The 23,088-nt window shown below is 41.6% G+C and overlaps 2 protein-coding genes across 2 annotated transcripts; one reads left to right on the forward strand and one right to left on the reverse strand.

Moving 5' to 3' along the window:
* Positions 1-408: 408 nt before the first annotated feature.
* On the forward strand, positions 409-14,511 carry PCDH12 (protocadherin 12). Its single transcript, XM_075856203.1, has 4 exons — positions 409-3,478; positions 10,202-10,293; positions 11,669-11,823; positions 11,968-14,511. Exons 1-4 carry the CDS (start codon positions 578-580, stop codon positions 12,333-12,335), a joined length of 3,516 nt encoding a protein of 1,171 aa, XP_075712318.1. The 5' UTR covers positions 409-577; the 3' UTR covers positions 12,336-14,511.
* A 3,087-nt stretch (positions 14,512-17,598) lies between these two features.
* On the reverse strand, positions 17,599-21,830 carry LOC142750938 (transmembrane O-methyltransferase homolog). Its single transcript, XM_075859927.1, has 3 exons — positions 21,570-21,830; positions 20,247-20,443; positions 17,599-17,946 (listed from the first exon to the last, which is right to left on the reverse strand). The coding sequence occupies exons 1-3, from the start codon at positions 21,820-21,822 to the stop codon at positions 17,656-17,658; spliced, it is 741 nt and encodes a 246-aa protein (XP_075716042.1). The 5' UTR covers positions 21,823-21,830; the 3' UTR covers positions 17,599-17,655.
* Positions 21,831-23,088: the final 1,258 nt, after the last annotated feature.

The raw sequence follows: 23,088 nt of genomic DNA on the forward strand, positions 1-23,088 counted from the left end.
AAGTTTTTTTCCAGGGGGAATCTTTGTCTGAATAGAGGATTATCTGATGGTAACTTTACTCCCACTGTTCTTATCACTATTACTACATCATTCCCAATAGGGTTTCTGTAAAAAGACCCTGAGAATCTGGGTTATTAATAAAAAAGGTTAACCATTCTACATAATGTCATTAGGAATGGAATTATTTTGCAATGTATTCAAGTTAAATTTGGACGCCGAAGGGGTTAATAGACCATTGTCTATTAGCCGACTTATAGTTCCTTCCTCATCACTCTTCCTGTAGGAGGACGGCTGTGTTCCCTGGGAAAACAAGTAAATCATAACTTTGTCACATATCCCCTCCCCAAGTTAGTTTGCTTTTCTATTCTTCCCTACATCATGCACAACCTTTTGTCTGGTCACACTGAATTGTGTAAATGCCAGCAGTCCTGAGAGAGAATATAGACCTAGTCTATACCACACACTGCATGCTTTGGAGAACAAATATACTACAGCAAGGAAACCAATGTGACAAGATATGAAAACCTTGATGGCCTCCTGTTAAACCCTTTTTTGTTTTCACTTATAGTGAGGAACCATGGATGGGATTCTAAAGGTCATCAGTCACATCTATACTCTTCTTCTTATTTGCTCCTACCACAAAGGTCTTTGCAAGAACTCATCTTCTTTAATGGTGAGGTTCCGTGTCAAAGAAGAAGTACCTATTGGAACACTTATTGGACACATATCGGATGTACCAGGCTGGATAAAGGATATAAATGAAGAATACCAAATTATGCAGGAGACTAACTCTTTTCCAGTGCAAGTGGGCTTGAAAAGTGGATCTTTAACAACTACTGGACGTCTGGACAGAGAACAGCTTTGTCAAGTTCATGGACATTGCATCTTGTCTTTTAATGTCTTGGCAACCAAGGTCTTGTCCTTGGTACATGTGGAAATAGAGGTTCTAGATATCAATGACAATGAACCAATGTTCTCCAAACCTGAACTGGACATGGAGATTTCAGAGAGTGCTTCTCTGCGCACTAGGATCCCTCTTGACAGAGCTTGGGACCCCGACAGTAGCAGCAATGCAGTAAAGCTATATACCCTTTCACCCAATAACCACTTCACTTTAAATATTTCTTCTGGTTCTGATGGTATTAAGCATCCGGAACTGGTGGTGGTGAAGGAACTGGATAGAGAACAGCAATCTTCTTTCAACCTAGTCCTAACTGCATTGGATGGAGGGCATCCACAAAAATCTGGGACTGTCCAAATCAGGATTAATGTCTTGGATTCTAATGATAACAGCCCAACTTTTGGGGAAAGCTCTGTTATTCTAGAAGTCTCAGAAGACACATCACCTGGTACACTTCTTATAAATCTTACTGCCACCGATCCAGATCAAGGTCAAAATGGTGAAATAGAATTCGCATTTAGTAAGCACAATGCTCACCATGTCCTCAATATGTTCACCATTGATCCAAAATCAGGTGGAATAGTTCTAAAAAAATCACTTGATCATGAGGAAAGACGTTCTTATGAATTAGATGTGCAAGCAAAGGATTTAGGACCTAATCCTATCCCTACCCACTGCAAAGTAGTCATTAAGGTTTTAGATATTAATGATAATGCACCCGATATCAAAGTCACTTGGGCTTCCAAAGATTCTTCAGAGATTGTGGTATCCGAGGCTGTTCCACTGGGCAGTTTTGTAGCTCTGATTATGCTCAATGATCCAGATTCAGGTGAGAATGGACAGATACACTGCCATTTAGTTCAAGACCATGAACATTTTAGGTTGCAGAAAGCTAATGGGAACAGTTATATTCTAATAACCAATGCCATACTTGACAGAGAGAAGTGGGATGAGTATGAATTAACCATTCAAGCTAAAGATCAAGGTGAGCCCTCATTTTCTGCTACAAAATACTTAAAAATTCGTGTTAGTGATGCGAATGACAACCCTCCCATTTTTGAGAGATTAAGCTATGATGCTTTCCTAGATGAAAACAGTGGCCCTCTGTATCATCTCCTACATTTAAATGCTCATGATATTGATCTAGGAGATAACGCTAAAGTCACATACAGTATAATCAACTCTGTCATCTATGGAATTCCAGTATCTACATTAGTTTCCATCAACTCCAGAACTGGGGAAATTGTAGTACTTAAATCCATAGATTATGAGGAAATTAAGAAAATTCAGTTCTTGGTACAAGCAGAAGATAATGGGGACCCTAGACTTAGCAGCAATGCTTCAGTTACAGTATCTATAAAAGACAAAAATGATAATAGTCCACTAATCGTGCAACCAAAACTTAAGAGAGGTCGGGCCAGCATTACTGTCCTAGTTAATGGTGAGACAGGATATTTTCTTTCTGCCATGGAAGTTGCCAATTCAGAAGCTTTTGGATATACTTCAGATGAAATATTATCAGAGACAGCAAAACTCAATATACATCCACTATATCAAGTGGTGGCTACTGATGCAGACTCAGATGAAAATGCTAAACTTCTCTACCACCTGGCGAATACCCACCAAGACCTGTTTGTTATGGATGAACATCTAGGACATATATACCTAAATGCAAGCAATGCTAGCAACCTTATTGGCAATGCATTGGACTTGGAAGTAACAGTCACTGATTGTGGAACACCTCCTCGGGAGGCAAAAGCTCTTCTTCATGTTATGTTCAGTAGTCACTTGGACCATCTAAAAAATTCGGCAAGTGAATCCAATGGAAAGCTTAGCTTATCGATGGTAATTGTTATTTGTCTGGCTGTCCTTTTGGCTCTATGTCTTCTTATTTTAGCTCTTATCATGTCCTTTTGTCGAGTAGACAGAAAGGACAACAGAGCTTACAACTGTAGGGAAGAAGAATCAGCTTACAGAAAGCAACCAAGGAGACCACAAAGGCAAATCCAAAAGACAGATATTCATGTGGTTCCTGTACTCAGAGGTAGGCAACAAAAGCAACCCGTCACACCAATAGAAGAAGCCAAGGCATTTCCTGTCTTAGATGAAGGTGAAATAATCGTAGAAGATGAATCCCTCCATACTCCTTTTCATCTTACTCCCACTCTTTACCGTACATTAAGAAACCAGCGTAATCATGATGCATTTAAAGAAGACACTACAGACTTAGCGCAATCTTTCTCTTTGCCCTCCTCTGTATGTCGGACTTTACAATACCAAAGACAGAGAAGTTGCTCAAGGGAGAACCTCCAAGACACACATGGTACCCTTCCTGCAAGCAATAAAACATTGAAAAATCCAGGAAGTCCCCAAATAGGAGCATATGATGATATTAATTCATCAGAACCCATGATATTCAATGAGTTTTCACCAGCCACATCTCCAACTCTGAGACGTCAAAGGAACATAGAGCAATCTTCTAAGGAGCAAATAATCAGAAACCTGGTACGTTTGTCTATGGTAGCACTGGCCGAGAAAGAAGCAGTGGAACTCACAATGCAATCCCCTCATGTGCAGGTAAGAGTAAGTTCTTATTATAATTACCAGAATTAATATTTTCTTTTGTTTATTCAGCATGTTTCTCCGCTAGTTTTAGTGTCATAAACCTTAAGTGTTTGACGACCACTTTTTAGATTCAAGCTGGGTCGACAATCATTGTGCGTCCAGCTTCATAAACCCCTAGCGATCAGCTGTCATCGAATGTTGAAGTCGCAGTTGCTACATGAATGGACTGGGTCTGCCTCTTCTTGTTAGGCCAGGGCCACACCTACGGTAGACTTTTTGTAGCTCTACTGATTGATTTTAACCATTGAACTACAGCTGCAGTCCAAATGAATACATTGAGTTGCATACAATCTTGTGGATTACAGCCGTCACTCAATAGTTAAAATCAATAAGTAGTAGTAGTACAAAAAGTCTAGGTGGCTTTAGTGTTTTTTTGCTCTTTCTATTAGCGGGGAAGCCCCAGCTGGTGACCCTCCTCTATGACGTCCATAGGCCCATATCATAAAGCGTTCTGTCACTTTATCATGAGTTCATTATGGCAAAGGGTGACTATTACAAACACAAAAATAACTAGGGAAGGAAGTGCAATAATCAGAAATGACGAGAAATAGGAATGATATTACAAAATAATAGACTGTGTCACAGCATTATAATGAGACAGATTCTATATGCAGCTCTGAATTCAAGATGTCAGTATGATTAAGAGCAGTAAACAGAAACCTCAAGATCACCACTTTCCTAAAGTCCAAACTGTTCTATACTGATAAGAAACGACACAATCTGTTACATCACACTGAATCATAGAGGAGTAGTCATTTACGGACATCATCAGAGATTTCAAGGGTTTGTATACAAAAAAAAATAATTACATGCTGCCTCCTTTAGTAAACAGCGCCACAGACTTTCTGGTATTGCAGCTCAGTCTCATTCAAGTGAATGCAATACCAGGCCCAGCCTATAGACAAGAGTGGCGCTGTTTCTGGAAGGAAGCAGCAATGTTTCTTTAATCTCATACAACCCCTTTAATTTAATATTAGTTATATTAGTTTATTAGTGAGAAAAATTTATCATTCGTAAATTACAATTTTTTAATGGTTGCCATTCATTAAATATATTTTTATTATATCTTACTTTCACTGTTTTGTAAAGTTAACCATAAATGTTACATAAACGCAGATTTTAAAAATTATTGCATTTGGAAACTGCACAAATCTCATTCACAATTATGTAATATCTGGAGGCTGCAGATTTACGCTGCAAAAAACACAGCAGTAAAACAAACAGCAAAATGTAAGTTGCTTGCTTTACTGCACCTGCGCACAAGCTACTGGAGAAGAACAAGAACAGTGATGCAAGGTAAAACAACTTCACTTTGTATATGTCTAGGGCCTATAGACGTCATATAAGAGATTCCCCCACTTGGGGCTGGCTTCTTTGAGCCAGAGCAGAGAACCACTAACAAGCAGTAACTCTGGCACTGGCGGACTTGGGCCATGATTGTATTACATGGCTGTCATTTTATAATACTATATTTACAGGGGCATAACTAGGAAAGACTGGGCCCCATAGCAAACTTTTGACTGGGGCCCCCCCTCCACTGGGTATCACACAAACCCCCCTTGTAGATAGTGCCTCCCTATAGATTCCACCACACAGCGCCCCTATAGATAGCACCATACACAGCCCCCTGTAGATAGCGCCATACACAGCCCCCTGTAGATAACGCCTTACAGCCCCCTGTAGATAACGCCTTACAGCCCCCTGTAGATAACGCCATACAGCCCCCCTGTTGATAACGTTTTACAGCCCCAAATCCCCCCTGTAGAGAACGCCATACAGACCCCCCTGTAGATAACGCCATACAGAGTCCCCCTGTAGATAACGCCATACAGAGTCCCCCTGTAGATACCGCCATACAGAGTCCCCCTGTAGATACCGCCATACAGAGTCCCCCTGTAGATAACGCCATACAAACCCCCTGTAGATAACGCTATACAGACCCCCCTGTAGATAACGCTATACAGACTTCCCTGTAGATAACGCCATACAGACCCCCCCTGTAGATAATGCCATACAGAACCCCCCTGTAGATAATGCCATACAGAACCCCCTGTAGATAACGCCATACAGACCCCCCTGTAGATAACACCATACAGACCCCCCTGTAGATAACACCATACAGACCCCCCTGTAGATAACACCATACAGAAACCCCCCCTGTAGATAACGCCATACAGACACCCCCCCCCCCAAAAAAAAACGGCCTATAGTTTGTCCTACAAAAGAGATGTATCCCCTATCCACAGGATAGGGGATACATGTGTGATCGCTGGCAGCGATAGGGAGAACGGGGGACCGAAATTCCCCGGAAGTTCTCCATGACAAACCTCGGACTTCCGGTGTCTGCGCAGTTCAATAAAAATTAAAGGAGCGCTGGTCACGCATGCGCACAAGCGTGACTGGTGCACAACTCATTTCTATGGAGCTGCAGACAGACCCCGGAAGTCCGAGGTTTGTCATGGAGAACTTCGGGGGACTTTCGGTCCCCCGTTCTCCTTATCGCTGGGCGTCCCAGCGATCACACATGCATCCCCTATCCTGTGGATGGGGGATGCAGGTCTTTTGTAGGAACAAACCCTTCAGTGGCGTCGCACTGTAGCAGCCATAGCGGTTACCTCCGGCCATGGGAGGGGGGGCCCGTGCCCCCTCACGCTGCGGGCCCCATAGCAGCCGCTATAGCTGCTATAGCGGTAGTTACGCCACTGTACATTTATATGTATAGCTCGCCCAATCTTTATCAAACAGCTTATGTGGCCGGGGATCTAGGGTACCGGCTGTCAATTTAAAGGGGTTGTCTGTGATGAGACAACCCCTTCAAATATCTGGATATTTGTATTTGTGTCTTGAAAGAGTTAATTAAATTGTTGATCCCGGTATATTTTTTTTGGGAAACAAGTACTTGAAATAACATTTAGCTGCTGCAGAACAACAATTAACAGGAAGTCTTGGAAAACAATGGAAATTGTCCGAAATGTTGTGTATCACCTTTGAAAATAAGTGCACAGTTTTTTACAGATATAATCTACGTTAAAGTTGAATAGCTTTGTAAATACAATGCATCATATAAATCACCAGATTAAAGTCTATGGTGCCTCCATCCCACCTCTGGGACCGAGACCTCACCTGACCCCCTATCACAGCTACCTATAGGAGAGGTTTATGCAAATACACATAGGTATATGGGAGTTATGTTGACAGCTGAGCCAGCGACCTCAAAATAGGGTCACCGGACAGCCATCAGGGAACCCCCATATACCTAAAAGGCATGAGTTTCAGAGGTGAGCAGTGTAAACACTACCCATATAATTAGTGACGGCTAGAGAAGTAACTAGACGTAACTAGAAGATGCTGGGCAGGGCGGTTTGGAAGATCTTGGTCTGGGCAAGCAGGGTATGTGGAGACCCCGAGGCATATCCCACGCGTGCTCTCCCTATAAAATCCCTCCATTGCATTAGTCATTTTCTGCTGATCCTTAGGTACAGCCTGTATCATACCCCAGAGCTGCATTCATAATTCTAATAGCACAGTTCATAAACTGCAGTGGGACATATAGTTCTTCTCTATATCAGATATCAGATTTCTATAGAGTAGTTTAAAGACTACACTGCCCAGAATAGAAATCACAAAAGTCAGATTTGTGCAGACATTGAACCAGCAAGACATGCTGCGAGCTGTCAGCTCTACAGCAATATGAATGCAGCTCTGAGTTATACAAGCTGGAATTCAGGATCAGTACAAGATAAGTAATGAAATGTACTTAATCACATTTTTATGTGGATAAATTCAATAATTAAACTGTCATATGGTGTTCAGAGGTGATATATACTTTAAAAGGAACCACGGGAGGCAAATATAGTGCATTAAAGGGGTAGCACTCAAGGACCTACTGAGAATAGTCATGGGCCCCTTACCAACCGCTTTATTTATAATACAACTGAAACAGTTTAACACATTGGGGCTATTGTATTCACCCCATATTTATGAAGCCCCAGAATGTTAATTGGTGTACTATAAAATGGGCCCTAGTGTGTGTGACAATCTCTGTACAGTGATACAGAATATGTTGGTGCTATACAATAGTATTGGGATTGCCAAACTGCTCCATGGCGGACTATAGTAATTCTCTATAATTGACATGTCTGATAGTGTCTCTTCTTGCTAAAGTGGCCTTCCCTTTACTTATGCTTATCTTTATCTGCACAATGTAAATTATCATCTAGTTTTCATTGGCTAATGACTGGAGAGAACATCTGGTGGAAAGACCTGAGTTAGAGCCGGTTCACATCCTGATCCACAACACTTGCATCCAGGTGCTTTAGCTGCTTCTGTATCCCACCCAAATCAAACACGTTAAATGCAAATTGTTCCACTGAGTTTACATGTTCATATGTGAGCATAATTATAGGTTCACATAGAAGGAATACTGGGACATACATATGGACGCAATTTCGGTAGTTGTCAGAAAAAAAACCAGAATAGAAAAAAATAATAATTCAGGCTAAAAAGTATGTTTAGAAACCCCTGAAACCCTTTTTCTCACAATTGTGAAGTGTCGGCAAAAGGGAGCTTGACTTTAGACCCAAGCAGTGTGATGTATTTAAAATAAAATGTCACCACTTTCGTATCGTAGCTCAGTAACATTCATCAATATGGTGTGCAGTGTTGAGAAATACAGTTCACTCTGCAATCAAAAGATATTAAAAGTGTTGTCCACTTTGACAATCCCTTATATTTGGAAGGATCCCCCAAAATAAGCCGATCACAGGGTCTTTCAGCACTCATCTGTACACAGGTAAAACTTGCTTCAACCTGGTGGAACTTAGCAGCAAGTGTACAATTCCCCTGTAGCACCACCGCAGGGGAAATGAAGTATTACACAGCTCCCATTAACATCAAAGTGCAGTCTGTGTTACACATAGAAATACTAGGTCCTCCAGAAAATGAGCTGCTCCCCACTGAAATTCCTGATTGGGGGACCCCCTCTATCAACAGAGTCTGAGTATTCCCTAAAGGGTATATCACGATCCATGGGTATGAGGACCCACTAGACCGCATCGCCGTAGAGGAGTGGCAGCTGGCCAAACAACAGTCTTTAAAGTCTATGTAAAGTCCTTGCACAAGAGTACCTGTAATAGTAGAGACAGTAGCAGGGGCTTAGGCACAGATGGAACGTAAAGATAGATGATGCCACACGTGGCAGATGATAACAGACGTGGCAGATGACACCAGACTTGGTGTATAACAGCAGGCGTGACAGATGGCACAACACGACTCCAACACTAGAAGAGGCACAGGAACAAATACAGCATGGGATACAGGTAGCAGGGCACGGGAACACTGGGAACAGGATACGACTAAGGGACCATTTGCTAAGACTAACATGGGAACACACAACAACGCTTAGGCAAGGAGTGAAAGGGCAGGGCCCTTTTTATAGTCCAGGGTGATCTGGGGATAATTAATAAATTATTTACATGTGTGCGCACTGGCCCTTTAAGGCTGGGAAGGAGCGCACGCACCCTAGTGGTCACTGCAGGGCAGAGTGACCGGATGTGCTGGCGTCTCCAGGGAGCGAGACGTTGGCAGGAGGACAGAGGTCTGCGGTTGCCGCCGTCAGCAGGTAAGGGGAGGCGGCGTTCCGGGCTCTTTCTAAGACAGACAATCCCTTTAATGTTAATATTAGAAATCAACTTAGATCACATGAGCAATTTAAAAAATGTGGTCCTTCAACTCCATATGGCCATATGAATAGGAGCAGACCTGCAGTTCTGCAGCACGGCCGCTATGCAATGTACGGAGCCAACTATTTCCGGGCTCTGTACATAGCATTATGTGCCATAAGATCCGGTGCTCGCAGGCCATCGGAGCGGCTTAACGGTGCGGGGTCCGGGTGTCGGACCCGCACCGATGATGTACTGATGACTTATCCGGTGGATCGGTCATCAGTTGTCATAATGTGGAAAACACCTTTACGGGAAAAAGTGGAAGAAACTGGACCCCCCCCCAGTTCATTCACTAGATACAGATATGGTTTAAAAAAGCCAGTTGCCAGGGTTATCTTCTGACTCATTATGAGGTAAGCCTTTTGACAAATACTTCGACTATTGTTAGCCAAACATATCAATGACTACACTTTTCAATACAACCGTATACATGTTTTTTTTTAATTAATGGGAGGCAATCACAGATGTATGCAATTATTTAGGCATTGAGTCCGTACCATACATTTGGTGGAAAATTTTAAATCCTGAAAAAAAAAATGAAATAGATATCATATGTTGGGTTCCTATGGATTGAATGATTTCTGCTGTTAACTCGCAAAACGTAGATTGGATGACAGGTGCTCTTTAGTTTGAAGTATTGCAAAAGGTAGTTAGAGTTTGTCTGGACTCAAATCTAGGCTCTTGTGACTTCATTATATTGAAGAGTGTCTTTAGGGAATGAGGAGACCTTCAGAAGAAGTCATTTACTTAGTGCCAGATGGTCAAATTAGACAACTGCTGTCTGTAGCATTCCATGCTTATAGCAGTTTCTGGAGATAAATTAAAGAACATGACAGATTTCCCAAAAATGGTCAAATGCAATATGTACCGCTTCAGTTTGTCACCGCATTTTGCTAATTATCATTTTATTGTAGCAGAACTAAATATGATCTATTTTGTTCTATCTTTACAGCAAATTTCTCAGCTTCTGTCCCTTCTCCACCAAGGACAAGTTCACCCAAAGACACTTCACAGAGGGAACAAGTACTCGTCAAAAACTGGCAGGTAACACAAAAAAAAATGAATGGTTGAATAGATGAAATGACTTGCTTCCAATTAGTAGATAGTGACATATGCAGTCATTCTTGTCTTCAGAAAACCTGCACACCTTTAGATAATAGCTAACTGTCTGCAGAACGGTCCTGATATCAAAATATTTGAAGGCACCTTGAAAGGCCGCTTACAGATTTGTCGTAAGTTTGACACTTTCAGTACATACTGTAGTATAAATGAAGCAGCTCCTTCCTAATTCAGATTTATGGTTAACTTATCTCTAGATATTTCCAAACCATCATAAGTTCCTTTAGGCCTAATTTAGGGGGTAGGTTAAAAATCACTACTTGGAAATGTTCCTACAAAAGGCATCTATTAAAAAAACAGCATGCAAAAAAAAAAAGTCAGACATAGAAGACCTGTTAGGTTAATAGGGCAAAAGTATCTGTAAGATTTTTGAAATACTCAAAAATATTCTAAATAAATTCCTTATTAGTACAAGAGTAAAAAATAAATAAAAAAGATTGACATGAGTTTCTTATAATCCCACCTTCCACTACATGGAAACCTCATTCGAGGTCAACACAGAACCCACATTAGGCGGAGCCCTGCCGGTAGTGTGAACAACACTCTTTGTCGAGTACAGCACCTTAGTGACCAAGGTACCATATAGCTAGCACCCTAGCACCCATTTAAATAGTTCAAAAAGCTCACTCCTTCTTGCGGTTTTAGTCTGCACTTTTGCAGACTCCTGGTAATTAAAAATATCTGTAGTCGATGGGAGAAATGTTGATACCAAGGGGAAAGACAGTCAAATCTCTTATTACTGCCAAGTTATAAAAAAAAGACCTTTATGCCAGTTGCACGCGACCGATGTGCCACTCGGCCATCCAAGGGGCACCCGATAGTCTTCACGGACCCATTCACTTTAGCGGGTGTACCGGGTCTATGAAAACTGACCCGATTCTCCGATCCGTGGAAAGATAGGATGTGTCCTATCTTTCCACGGATCACTGACGAGATTCGGCCGGCGCACACTGTCATGTGCATGAGGCATAAGGGTCTTATACTTTTTCATCAAAGTTGCCCCTTCACAGTGACCTCATTCAAGTGTGTCCCTACTCTAATGCTATGTGAATGACTGCATGCTGACCAAAGCCACTGCAACATACCATCCACAGAAGTACAGAAATAAATCACTGTTGGATATGGGGAGCAGTTATTTTCTCTTTTTGAAGTGTAGGATTGAATACATTTTAGAAAGAAAGGCACCGCTCGTCTTCCACTTTTTTAATCTCCCTTAGCTCTCGATAAATTTTTTAGATATCTTCTGCATTAAGTTAAAACATTTTGGGAATTGATGATCAGTCTATGTTTTTTCTTTCAGATGTACAGGACAAGAAATAGACTGGCAGAGTACAAAGGACAGCGGGCATGGTGAAAGCGAGGCTGGTGACTTGGACTCTGAACCAGGTGGAGATCTTTCTTCTACCCATCAGATGGTAGAGGACAATCTGGAGGCTCTTTTTGGTCCATGTATAGGTGAGTTACAATAATTGCAAAGAGCATACAACCTAAATAAAAAGTAAATTGCACCAAGGGTAGATGTCTCTTTTACCCCCTATCTAGTGGTGTTAGGGAAGTAAATGTTTTACTACAAATTACTATTTTTTGTTTTAATGTCAGGTACAGAGAGCAATCGGTTAAGTGATCTAGATTCAGAATGGATTGCCCGTCTCTCCTTGCCTTTAGCCAACAACTACAAGGAGAATATCTTTACTCCAAATACTCAAATCACTCCGGAGCCTGTGGTAACGGCTGCAGACAAAGAAGATCTTAGAACCTTCCTAACATTTGGCAAAGCTTCTGATGGCTCTCAAGAAAACAGACTGGCCAGCACCTTCCTTTCTGAAATGAGTTCTCTATTTGAGATGCTGTTGACACAAAAAGCCGAGTCTCACGGAAACGCGACTTCTGAGGTTCTCATGAGGCTGTCAGCCTGCAGCAAGAGTATGGGTATGGACAGTAATAAAAGTGATGGTCCCAAGAATTAGCAAGAAGACTGTTAATTGAGAGTCAACATAGATGATTGAGCCAGTCATTCCAGTCTCAACCATTCATCTACTTGTGTAAAAATATGGCACTTAGAAAGAGATCTCTCAATTGATATTGACGGAATTGGAGAATTGTAGCTATAAAGATGAGAGGACATATGGCAACACTTGCTTTAATTGTTTTATATGGATTATTGGTGACTTTTACAGTATGGTTATCACTGGCATAGCTATAAGGTGTGGCGAAATAGCAGTTGCTACCGGATCCTGGTTCCCGGGGGACCCAAAGGTCACTCTGCCATATAAGAAGACACCAGTATTAAATATGGCACATAGTAAGTGGGGGACCCTGTTGTAGATTTTTTATTGGGGACCAGGAGCTTCAAGTTATGTCAATGATGGTTATTAGAATGGTTGTACATATTGATCTTATGATGAACAATGAAGATGAACATAACATGATCACACTTTGACAATAAGTATTTTACTATTGGTGCTACAAAAGGCAAATTTGCACATCCTATAACTGGGGTCAATTTGCATTGTATACAATTGTCGGGGTTGTGGACATCTAGAGGGAATGTGAAGTTGGTTGGAAAATGGTTTCTTGACATACGCAAATGGATGGTTCCTAAACTGAAGGTGGATGTAGAAAAAAAAATATTACTTATATACTATCCAAATGTCTACAGATGTTCACCATGGCCCTATGCTTCTGAAGCCAATGGATATGTTTGACAATGAACAAGCTGAAAGCTGAATAAGCAAAGACTACTTATCTTCTGTGTAATTCTGGAATTGCCATTCACAGTTACCTGAAGTTAATCTTCATCAATATAAAGTCAGCGGTATTTTATAAGATACTTCATGGGTAAAACTGTATTGTAATTGTATCCAGAAACGCATTTCTGCTTTAGTTTATAACCTGACTTATTATACTTTATATAATTTTTGCAATTTATCCCAGATAATTTGCGTCAGAATATCAGAAATATATACAAAATGACAAAAAAAGATTACGTTAACTTACACTCAAATGTATTACATAACTTACAAGTAAAGTGCATTGACTGGATCAGCATCTGCTTAATAAGGACTCCAGATTGAGCACGAAAAGTTGCATTTAAGAGATCCAAAATTGAATAAGAGATCCAATCTTCTTTATATATTAAATGCGGCCACATCTTTCTCTTTGGACTAGATCTCCACGGATGTAAAAATTTGCAAACTTGCGTACAAACTGAAGATATTCAACAGATTGTATATTAATTGATACTTTTTTTTAGACGTTCTTAATTTTCAGTCTTTTTGCATACAATGTATATGATTTCCGCTAGATCAGTGGTGGTCAACCTGACATATTATGGGGGCCTCAATTGTAGACCATGACTCCATCAAAAGGCAGCACGTCACATTTAGGGTCAAGTCACGGCATAGGCACAGACATACGTATGACTTTTTAGACCACTGTATTCGTGGATGGTGTTTCCTCCATCTATTTTATTTAGTTAAAGACAGCTTTGGACCTAAAGAACACAAATACAGACATATAAAAAAGTCCATACATAGATAAATATACATAAACGTAACACAACACATCATTTGGAGATGGGTAAGATACCACAGTGCCCCCACAACAGAGGACACAACAGCATAGCTATTCCGTTATTTATGGTTGAGCACTTGGCAAACAGGAGACTTCATGCTTGATCATTTTCTTGGAGAAGGCAGCTGCGTCATATGAATTTTCCTTCCCCTTGGGGCAGCACATAAAGCACATGAGGGTCGCATGTGGACCTCAGGCTGCCAGTGGGGCTTTAGATGTATTATATCAGCTCATCATTACTTTATATATCATAAAACATATCTCCCATTATGTTATTATTTAATGTTATACCTCTTATTGAACTACTGCTAACCATACCAAGTTAATCGTTACCATCCAAAGCGTCAATGGGTTGTTAACCCAGCGATATAATATTTTCCGTTGAACAAAATCCATCATTACAGACCAGTCAACATGCCCCGGCCGAGAACGTATGTTTGACTCGTAGCTTTCTTTTTTAGTAATTTATGTTATTTATCAATCTTTAACTGAGTTTTCTACTTTTTTTGTACCTTTTTAATATGTCGCCTTATATGAACCGTGTTCAATTCAATAAAAATGATATATTTCCATCTTGTACTGGGAAGTCATTTAACACGCAAGCAAACACGCTTTTCGTCTAGTTAATTACTATTTTGATGTTCAGGAAGTTTTCAAAGAGCATCAATTCATTTACATTGGCTTAATGTTCTATAAGTAATCGCTAGTGAGTGATATCCGTACACTCCCAACCTCCTCGCACTTCCTACGGCAGGAGAACATTTTATAAACTCCCTTTGATATCAGCAAGGCATTGTTGGCAGAGAGTCTGCACAGGGTTGTGGAGCACGTAACTGACAGCCAAGCAGATAGGAAATATCTTTGACACTGCAATACTATTCAGTCCTTTACAAGGAACTTATATCATAAGTCACAGACTGCGTTCCCTGGGCTGAAAATTCAAGTGGAGATGCTCATCAAAGTTAACTACTATCCTTAAATATGCAAAGAGCAATTCTCAAGGATTTAGTCTTTGTTAGTATTTAGGCCCACCAACATTTTCTCCAAAATTCCCAATTGATTGCTAAACAACTGCTGATACCCATATCTGGACTTCAGCTAACTGCTCAACAACACACATACCTTCCCCATACTTTCCTCCACTATTCGTTATTTTGTATTCCATGTGCTCTGAGTCAATCAGATGTCTTTCCTCTACTGCTCCTCCTCCTCCCCTCTCACAGCATGCAGTCTTAGGCCCCATGCACACGGCCGTGCCCGTACTCTGCAAAAACGGACAGTACAATGAGATGTCCTGAGTTTTTGCAGTGCGGACTTGCGCCGCAAGGATCACACGCATCCGTGAACATCACGGCCATTGGGCCATATAAATGAATGAATGAGTCCTTGTGCTATCCGCAGAATTGTGGAGAGCACACGGACAAAAAATCATGGTCATGTGCAGTTGGCCGTAATAATTTGTGTTAACATTCAAAAATGTCTTACTAAATTATAGTAGATTATTTGGAGATCAACTCTGCAAAGCTGGGTTCACACTGTGTGTTTTTGTTGCATTACTAGCATAGATTTTTTTGGTTTTGCTCGATGAACTCCCATTAGGAGACATGGGAGTTTATCTACCAAAACAAGAAAACGCACTGTCTGAACCCAGCATAATAATTGTCTCAAGGGGAAAGTGATTGGTTCCAATCAGCTGCAAATGGTTCCAATGCAGCTTCTGCTGGACCCTTGGGGCCCATTACAGTTTCAGTACCTGGGGCCACCAGAGAATCCAGTACTATTCTATTGGGCCAGTCTGACCCTGCATACAGAAGACCATAGGTTAAGACAAACCAAACAGAATATGTGTATTCACTGGAAATTCCAAAAATGTGTAAATATATGGACGGACGTCTGATAGACCCTAAGGCCTAGTTCACACAGAGTTTTTTTGCAGGCAGAAAAAATCTGCCTCAAAATACCTTCCGGAATTTTGAGGCAGATTTTGAATCTGCCTGCGCTTTCCTGGCGCAGTTTTAGCGTTTTTCGACCATTGTCATTGACAGCAGGATGAAAAACGCTCGGAAACAAGCGCCACGGGTTTTTCTGCCTCCCATTGATTTCAATAGGAGGTCAAAGGCGGAGCCGTGGCAAAAAAAAAAGCTGCCTGCAATAAACAAAAGCCTCTGCTTCTATTTAAATCAATAGGAACCGATTTTGGCCATTTTTTGTCACTCATTCCGACGTGGCTTCTGCGTCAAAATCAGTGCCACAAAAATCTGTGTGAACTGGGGCTAAGACATCAGCCCTGTTTTTTTTTTTTTTTTTTAAAAAGGGAAGGGTCATCATAAGAAGATATTTTCCTACATGGCCAGTATCTCAGTCTGATGGTGGTATGGGGTGAAAATGTCAACCATGTATAGAAGCTTCAGACCGATGAAAAAATTATTTTCTGGATTCAGGAAACAATCAACATTATGGGAAATAATATTGGTGAATTCACTAATTTAATTATCAAAATGTACAACACTAAAAAAAAACAATAGTTCAATACATTAGATTTTGTTAATTAAAGCGGTGGTTTAGTATTAGAAAAAAAGATCTGCTTTCTTTCCTGACACAGTCCCACACTTTACTTGAATGGGGCCAGGTTGCAAAACCACACACAACCTACGGACAAGCAGATCTTTTTTTACTTAACCTTCTGGACAACCCCTTGAATAGGTCCCACGTGCTAGGTTTTTTGTACCATGTATCTGGCCTATAAGGCTGGGTTCACACGTGGCGGAATTTCACTTGAATTCCGCTGCGGACACTCCGCAGCGTTAATCCGCAGCGGAGCCGTTTCTCCATTGACTTCCACTTTTATTTAGCAGTGTTCGTTTAGACGATGCGTAAAATTCCGCTGCGGAGCATAGGCTGCGGAGCGGAATTTGGTGTCCGCAGCATGCTCTGTCTGTTGCGGACCAGTGGCGGACTGGTTGCGGACTCATGGCGGAATTTCTCCATTGACTTCAATGGAGATTCTAAATTCCGCAATGAAGTCCGCAGCTGTCATGTACATGTTATGTGTGGTGCGGATGCGTCTTGCTTTTTTGACATGACATTTCTTCATTCTGGCTGGACCTATGTATTTCTAGGTCTACAGCCAGACTGAGGAAGTCAATGGGGCTCACGGAATTACGGGAGCGTTGCTAGGAGACGTCAGTAAATAGTCACTGTCCAGGGTGCTGAAAGAGTTACGCGATCGGCAGTAACTGTTTCAGCACCCTGGACAGTGACTACCGATCACAATATACAGCAACCTGTCAAAAAAATAGAAGTTCATACTTACCGAGAACTCCCTGCTTCTGTCTCCAGTCCGGCTTCCCAGGATGACGTTTCAGTCTAAGTGACGGCTGCAGCCAATCACAGGCTGCAGCGGTCACATGGACTGCCGCGTCATCCAGGGAGGTCGGGCTGGATGCCGAAAGAGGGACGCGTCACCAAGACAACGGCCGGTAAGTATGACATTCGTTTACTTTCACTAGGGAAAGTGCTGTCCCTTCTCTCTATCCTGCACTGATAGAGAGAAGGGAAGCACTTTTACCGCAGTCCGCAGCAGCTAGTCCGCATCAATTTACTGCACATTTTGGGCAGATCCGCCGCAGAATCTGCAACGCAGATTCTCTGCGGCATTGATGCGGACAGCTGCGGAGGAAATCCGCCACGTGGGGGCATGCCCTTACACTTTGGCTATTCAGATTGCACATATTCCACTTTCAGTAACCCCTTGCAGTTATCCACAACTCTATAACCTTCAGCACCTTCAATGTATTTCATGAAGTCTTTAGAAGTTAGATGGTCGGTGTTGTTAGTTAGAATTAAAGTCCCAGGGTGCAGAATTCCAACCTCTGCCAAAGTCTTCAAGCCCTCGACGTGCTGGTCACATTGATAGTCCATCACCAAAAAATCCACCTCAAACACACCAAACTGGCTTTTCAGGGCATGAATGGCATCTAATGGGTGTTGACACAAGAGTTTGAACTGGAAGACAGGAGCAGAAGACATTAGTTGACAAAACAAAGTTCTCTGGGGAGTATCAAATGTCACAAAAGATTCGAAATTCTCCAGCGGTTTGTAAAAATTAGTCAACCTCTGATTTGTAGCCACCACATTGCTGTGTGCGCGTGGGCATTGCAACAGCCTTTGTGAGCAATATACAGGTTGCTGTAAACCTCACCTGTATTCCGCTGACAGTGCTCTATCCATGACACAAATCATTATAAGGAAAAGATTATAACTGTAATGCCTCATACACACGACAGTGTGCGCCGGCCTGGTCCCATCAGTGATCCGTGGAAAGATAGGACAAGTCCTATCTTTCCACGGATCGGAGAATCGGGTCAGTTTTCTCGGAACCGATTCACCCGCTAAAGTGAATGGGTCCGTGAAATCTATCCGGTGCCACTCGGATGCCGTGAAAAATGGCCCGAGTGGCACTCGGTCGTGTGCAACTGCACTAAAGGGAACAAAAACAACAATATCATCATAGCATCAAAGCAGTTCCCTATATAACACCATGTATTTAGGTCTGTGTCAATAAATTGTATAATATACACTATCTGTCCAAAAGTATGTGGACACCTGACCATCACACCTATTTAAGATTGTTGGACATTCAATTTCAAAAGAATGGGCGTTGATTTGGAGTTGGGCTCCCTTTTGCAACTATACCAGTCTCCACTCTTCTGGACAGACTTTCCACAAGATTTTGGAGTGTTGTGAATTTGTACGCATTGAGCCTCAAAAATATATTTGTGAGTTCAGGCCCTGATGTTGTATGAGAAGGTCTGGCTCGCAATAGGCACTCCAATACAACCTTAAGGTGTTCGATGGGGTTGAGGTCAGGGTTCCGTGCCATGTCTTTATGGACCTTGGTTTGTGCACAGGGGCATAGTCATGCTGGAACAGAAATCGGGATTCCCCAAACTGTTGCCACAAAGTTGGAAGCTACAATTGTCTAAAATGTTTTTGTAAGCTGTAGCGTTAACATTACCCTTCACTGGACATTAGAGGCCCAAACACTGCAAAACAATCCCAAACCATTATCCCTCCTCCAACAAATTTTATAATAGTCACTATACTTTTTGGTAGGTAACGCTCTCCTGGCATCTACAAAACACAGATTCGTCCGTCAGACTCCCAGATAGTGAAACGTGATTAATCATTCCAAAGAACACGTTTCCACTGCTTCAGAGTCCAGTGGCGGCATGCTTTACACCACTACATCCGATGCTTGGACTTGCACATGGTGGTCTTAGGCTTGTGTACCGCCACTCGATTGGGGCAGATCTAGCAGATCAGGAATTTTACGCACTGACTTGTGGCAAAGGTGGCATCCGATGACAGTACAACGTTTAAAGCCACTGAGCTCTTCAGTACCACCCATACTACTGCCAATGTTTATCTATGGAGATTGCATGACTGTGTGCCTGATTTTATGCACCTGTTTGCAAAGGGTGTGACTAAACCACCTGAACTCAGTAATTAGAAGTAGTTTCCACATACTTTGGACACATAGTGTATCTTTAGATGGGTCTGACGCAGAGCTCTAAATACACTTCTTTCCATACAGTTTGCATAGTATGCAGTATTTTGGAAGCTCCCCTAGTGGTAGTTGCAGGCAGACAGAATTGTATCATTTAAAGTGGTTTAATAGAAGCGAACAAGCTGCAGTACCAGTTTATATAAACAATAAAGAGGACACAGCGCTGATATGAGCTCCGCAGCCACTGTGCTAACCGGCTGGGGTACCGCACTGATCAAACAATAATGGCTTATCCTAAGGAAAGAATCAATGTTAAAGGCCAGGAGAGCCCCTTTAGCTCTTTGACTAGGCAGGCAATTTAGAGCTCTGTATAAAAAAAATTAGCTTCAACTATTGTACAAATATTTTATGGAATAAATTAGTACAGAATTGGACCTATTTATATTAAAAAAAATGGATCCAATGGTGTAATGGTGTTCCAATGGTGTAAGGTAGGTGCAGGCAATTACTCAATGATCAGACCAACCAATATTTATCTATTATTGGAATAGTCTAATAACACAATACATACAAAGATAATATAGAAATTGCAATGTCTGACAAATAAAGGACAAACATAAAAGAGATTATGGATCTAACTTCTACAGAGGTCGGATCCGCACAATTCTCGTTGACAGCCCGTAGTCGGTTGCTAAGGACAGTGTGCAGCAATTGATATTAGAATGCTGCAAATCCCAAAAAGTGGGACTAAACCTACACATTAAATAAAACAGAAAAACCTGAATTTTGTCCTTACCTGATTATTTTGGAAACCAGCAACTAAAATCATCTCCTCTGCTGATTCTGCCATGCTTTCTTCTTGTTCTACGGCATACAACATCCCTTCTGGAGGCAAAAAGGGCAAGAGACGTATGACAGAGTATCCACACTGTGTGCCCAATACAAGGGTTGTTCTGGGAAAACACTGTTTGGCTGCTTCCACTAGAAAAAAATCTTTAAAAATTATATTAGTTAATAATAAGACAAAGGCAAAAAAATAGAAAAACTAAATTTTTTGTTTTCTGGCTGACTTAAATATCAATCAAAGTGATCTAAATAGTGGCAACGAAATGGCTAATAAGCACAAAGCGTAATAATTGTTTAAAGGGGTTGGACAATCTCGTTTCTGTTAGAAGGTTTTCCTGTAAACAGGATGCCCTGTTACTGGGACCCCCAACAATCATCTGTAATTTGCAGGGAATCTGGCAGCAAGTGTTCAATATCCCTGCAGCACCACCACAGGGGAAGTAAAGCATTACAAGGTGCCCATTGAAATCAATGAACTGTCTCTGTAATGCACGGACGTGTCAGGACCTCCAGAGAAAGATATGCTCTTTGTAACCACTCACTGCTCTAACAACGAATAGACGCGGATCCTGAACACGGGACCCCCTCTACTAAGTCGGAATTTACTAGTATATTTGAAAATGGATTTTCTAAACCAGACAACCCCTTTAACCATATTGTCCGGGGCATAACAAGTTACCATGGTGTCCCATAGAAAAACGTGGAATGGATAATAACTTTGTCATGTGTTAGTGTAAGTATTTATTGGGTATAAACTAGTATTAAGTTGGCTATACACAAAGGCTGCCACAATAGTCTGATCTGAACCAACCCAGAAGCATTTATTGATAAAGTCAACATTTCCCTTGAATAGTTCATTCTTGGCTCTGCTCTACACCTGTGTGTAAAGCTGGTCATTCACATTAGATGTATGTTGGCTAAGCCCGCCAATTTCTGTGAGACATGCTGACCATCTAATATGTATGGCGGTGTATCAGCTCTTCCCTGATGGCAGATGTCGGGGGAGAGAAGAGTCGGACATGTTGAATTTCAACATGCCCAATCCTTTTGTTGATTATTAGATAAGCCGCTGCCAGGCAAGTCTGGCAGTGGCTTTCTCCCCGAGAACACATGCAAGTTTGGCCGAGCATGCATGTGTATGGGGGAGGCGTTCGGCCAACTGCTATCTATAATGTATGGCCAGCCTAAGTGACCTGCCGTCTTTCATATTTAGATGTGCTCTGATTAGTAGAATAATTTGCATATGATAATTCTATGTCTATTACATAGGTACCTTGCTCTACAGTAAACAGCAGCCCTTTCATCGCGCGATCTTTACTGGCGTATTCTTTAAATGCCTGCAGCACACTGTCCGGTTTTCCATGGGTGGATTCAAACAACACATATCGACATAGAGCTTGTGTCTTCACATTCCTACTCCAATGTGTGCCTGATGGTCGAAAGCGATATCTGTATAGTGCCCAGGCCACACCAACAGCCAATGGCACTAGTACACTGGTGACTAGGACAGAGTAATTTGAGGCCATAAAAAGTGGAAAGCTGAAATATTTAAAATGAATTATTTCACATTTCGTCCAATCCCAGAACCTAAAATTTTTACATTAATTGACTTTTCCAAGTGTTGTCAGATGACATCTATTTTCCCCCGTTGTCTAATGTCTGTTTGGCTTATACGTCGGTCACATCTGCGTCGGGACTCCGTTCATGGGTTTTGTCGGACCTTTCTGTCAGGGTAACCCATGAATGGAACCCTGATTGAAACAAATGGAAACCATAGGTTTCCGTTTGATTCACCATTGATTTCAATGATGACGATGCAAATGGTTTCCGTTATTTTGATGGAATGAATAGCACAGCCGACTACGGTATTAATTCCGTCAAAACGAAGGTACCTGCACAACGGTGACAAACGGAAACCATTTGCACCGGATCCATCACCATTGAATCCTATGTTTTCCGTTTGTTTCAGTCAGGATTCCGTTCAGGGGTTCCCCTTGACAGAAAGCTCCAACGGAACCCATGAACGGAGTCCTGACGCAGATGTGAACGAAGCCTTAGCGGTTATTTCTATGGATAAAGGGAGATAACTGTCTGGTATACACTTCCAATGCTGCTTATCTTGGGAAGACAATGGATCAGACATAAAATTTCAACCTGACTGACCTATTTTTCTCCAAACAAGAGATGTTCAGGACAGTCAGGATGACCACATACATAGATGTTAGATTATTTGAAGATTTAATTAAAATGGGTGGGATCTGCCAAGAAAAATGTCTATTGTCATCTTTAGATCAGCTGTCCAAAAATGGAATTTTAGTTCACAAGAAAATCAGAAAACCCCCTTAAAGAACCACCCTAATGTGAGGATGTATATTATGCCTGCATCCAGCTGAAAAGGACATGATCTCAGAAGCTGATTTTCTAAGAGCAGCCAGCTGACCGTGTTCTCAATGCTTCTCCCTCATGTCCTTTTCAGTTGGATGCAGGCACTATATATAGTCTGGCCTATTAGGACATAAGGAACTGAAAAGGGGGCCCAGCATGACTCTTGGCTCTGAAGAATTCTAGATATCAGCTAAAAACAATGGATATCCATTGTTTTGAAAGCTTTATCTGTAGTACCAAGCATTCGAGCTAACAGAGGGGGTTCCCCGCACCAGGTCCCCCTACGATGCAAGGTAAAATCAGTTGTCCAAATGTACAAAAAAAAAAACATTAAAGGGTAACTAAACGTTCAACAAACTTCTGACATGTCATAGTGACATGTCAGAAGTTTTGATTGGTGTGGGTCC

The sequence above is a fragment of the Rhinoderma darwinii genome, chromosome 3 (assembly GCF_050947455.1).
Source record: "Rhinoderma darwinii isolate aRhiDar2 chromosome 3, aRhiDar2.hap1, whole genome shotgun sequence".
NCBI lineage: Eukaryota > Metazoa > Chordata > Amphibia > Anura > Rhinodermatidae > Rhinoderma > Rhinoderma darwinii.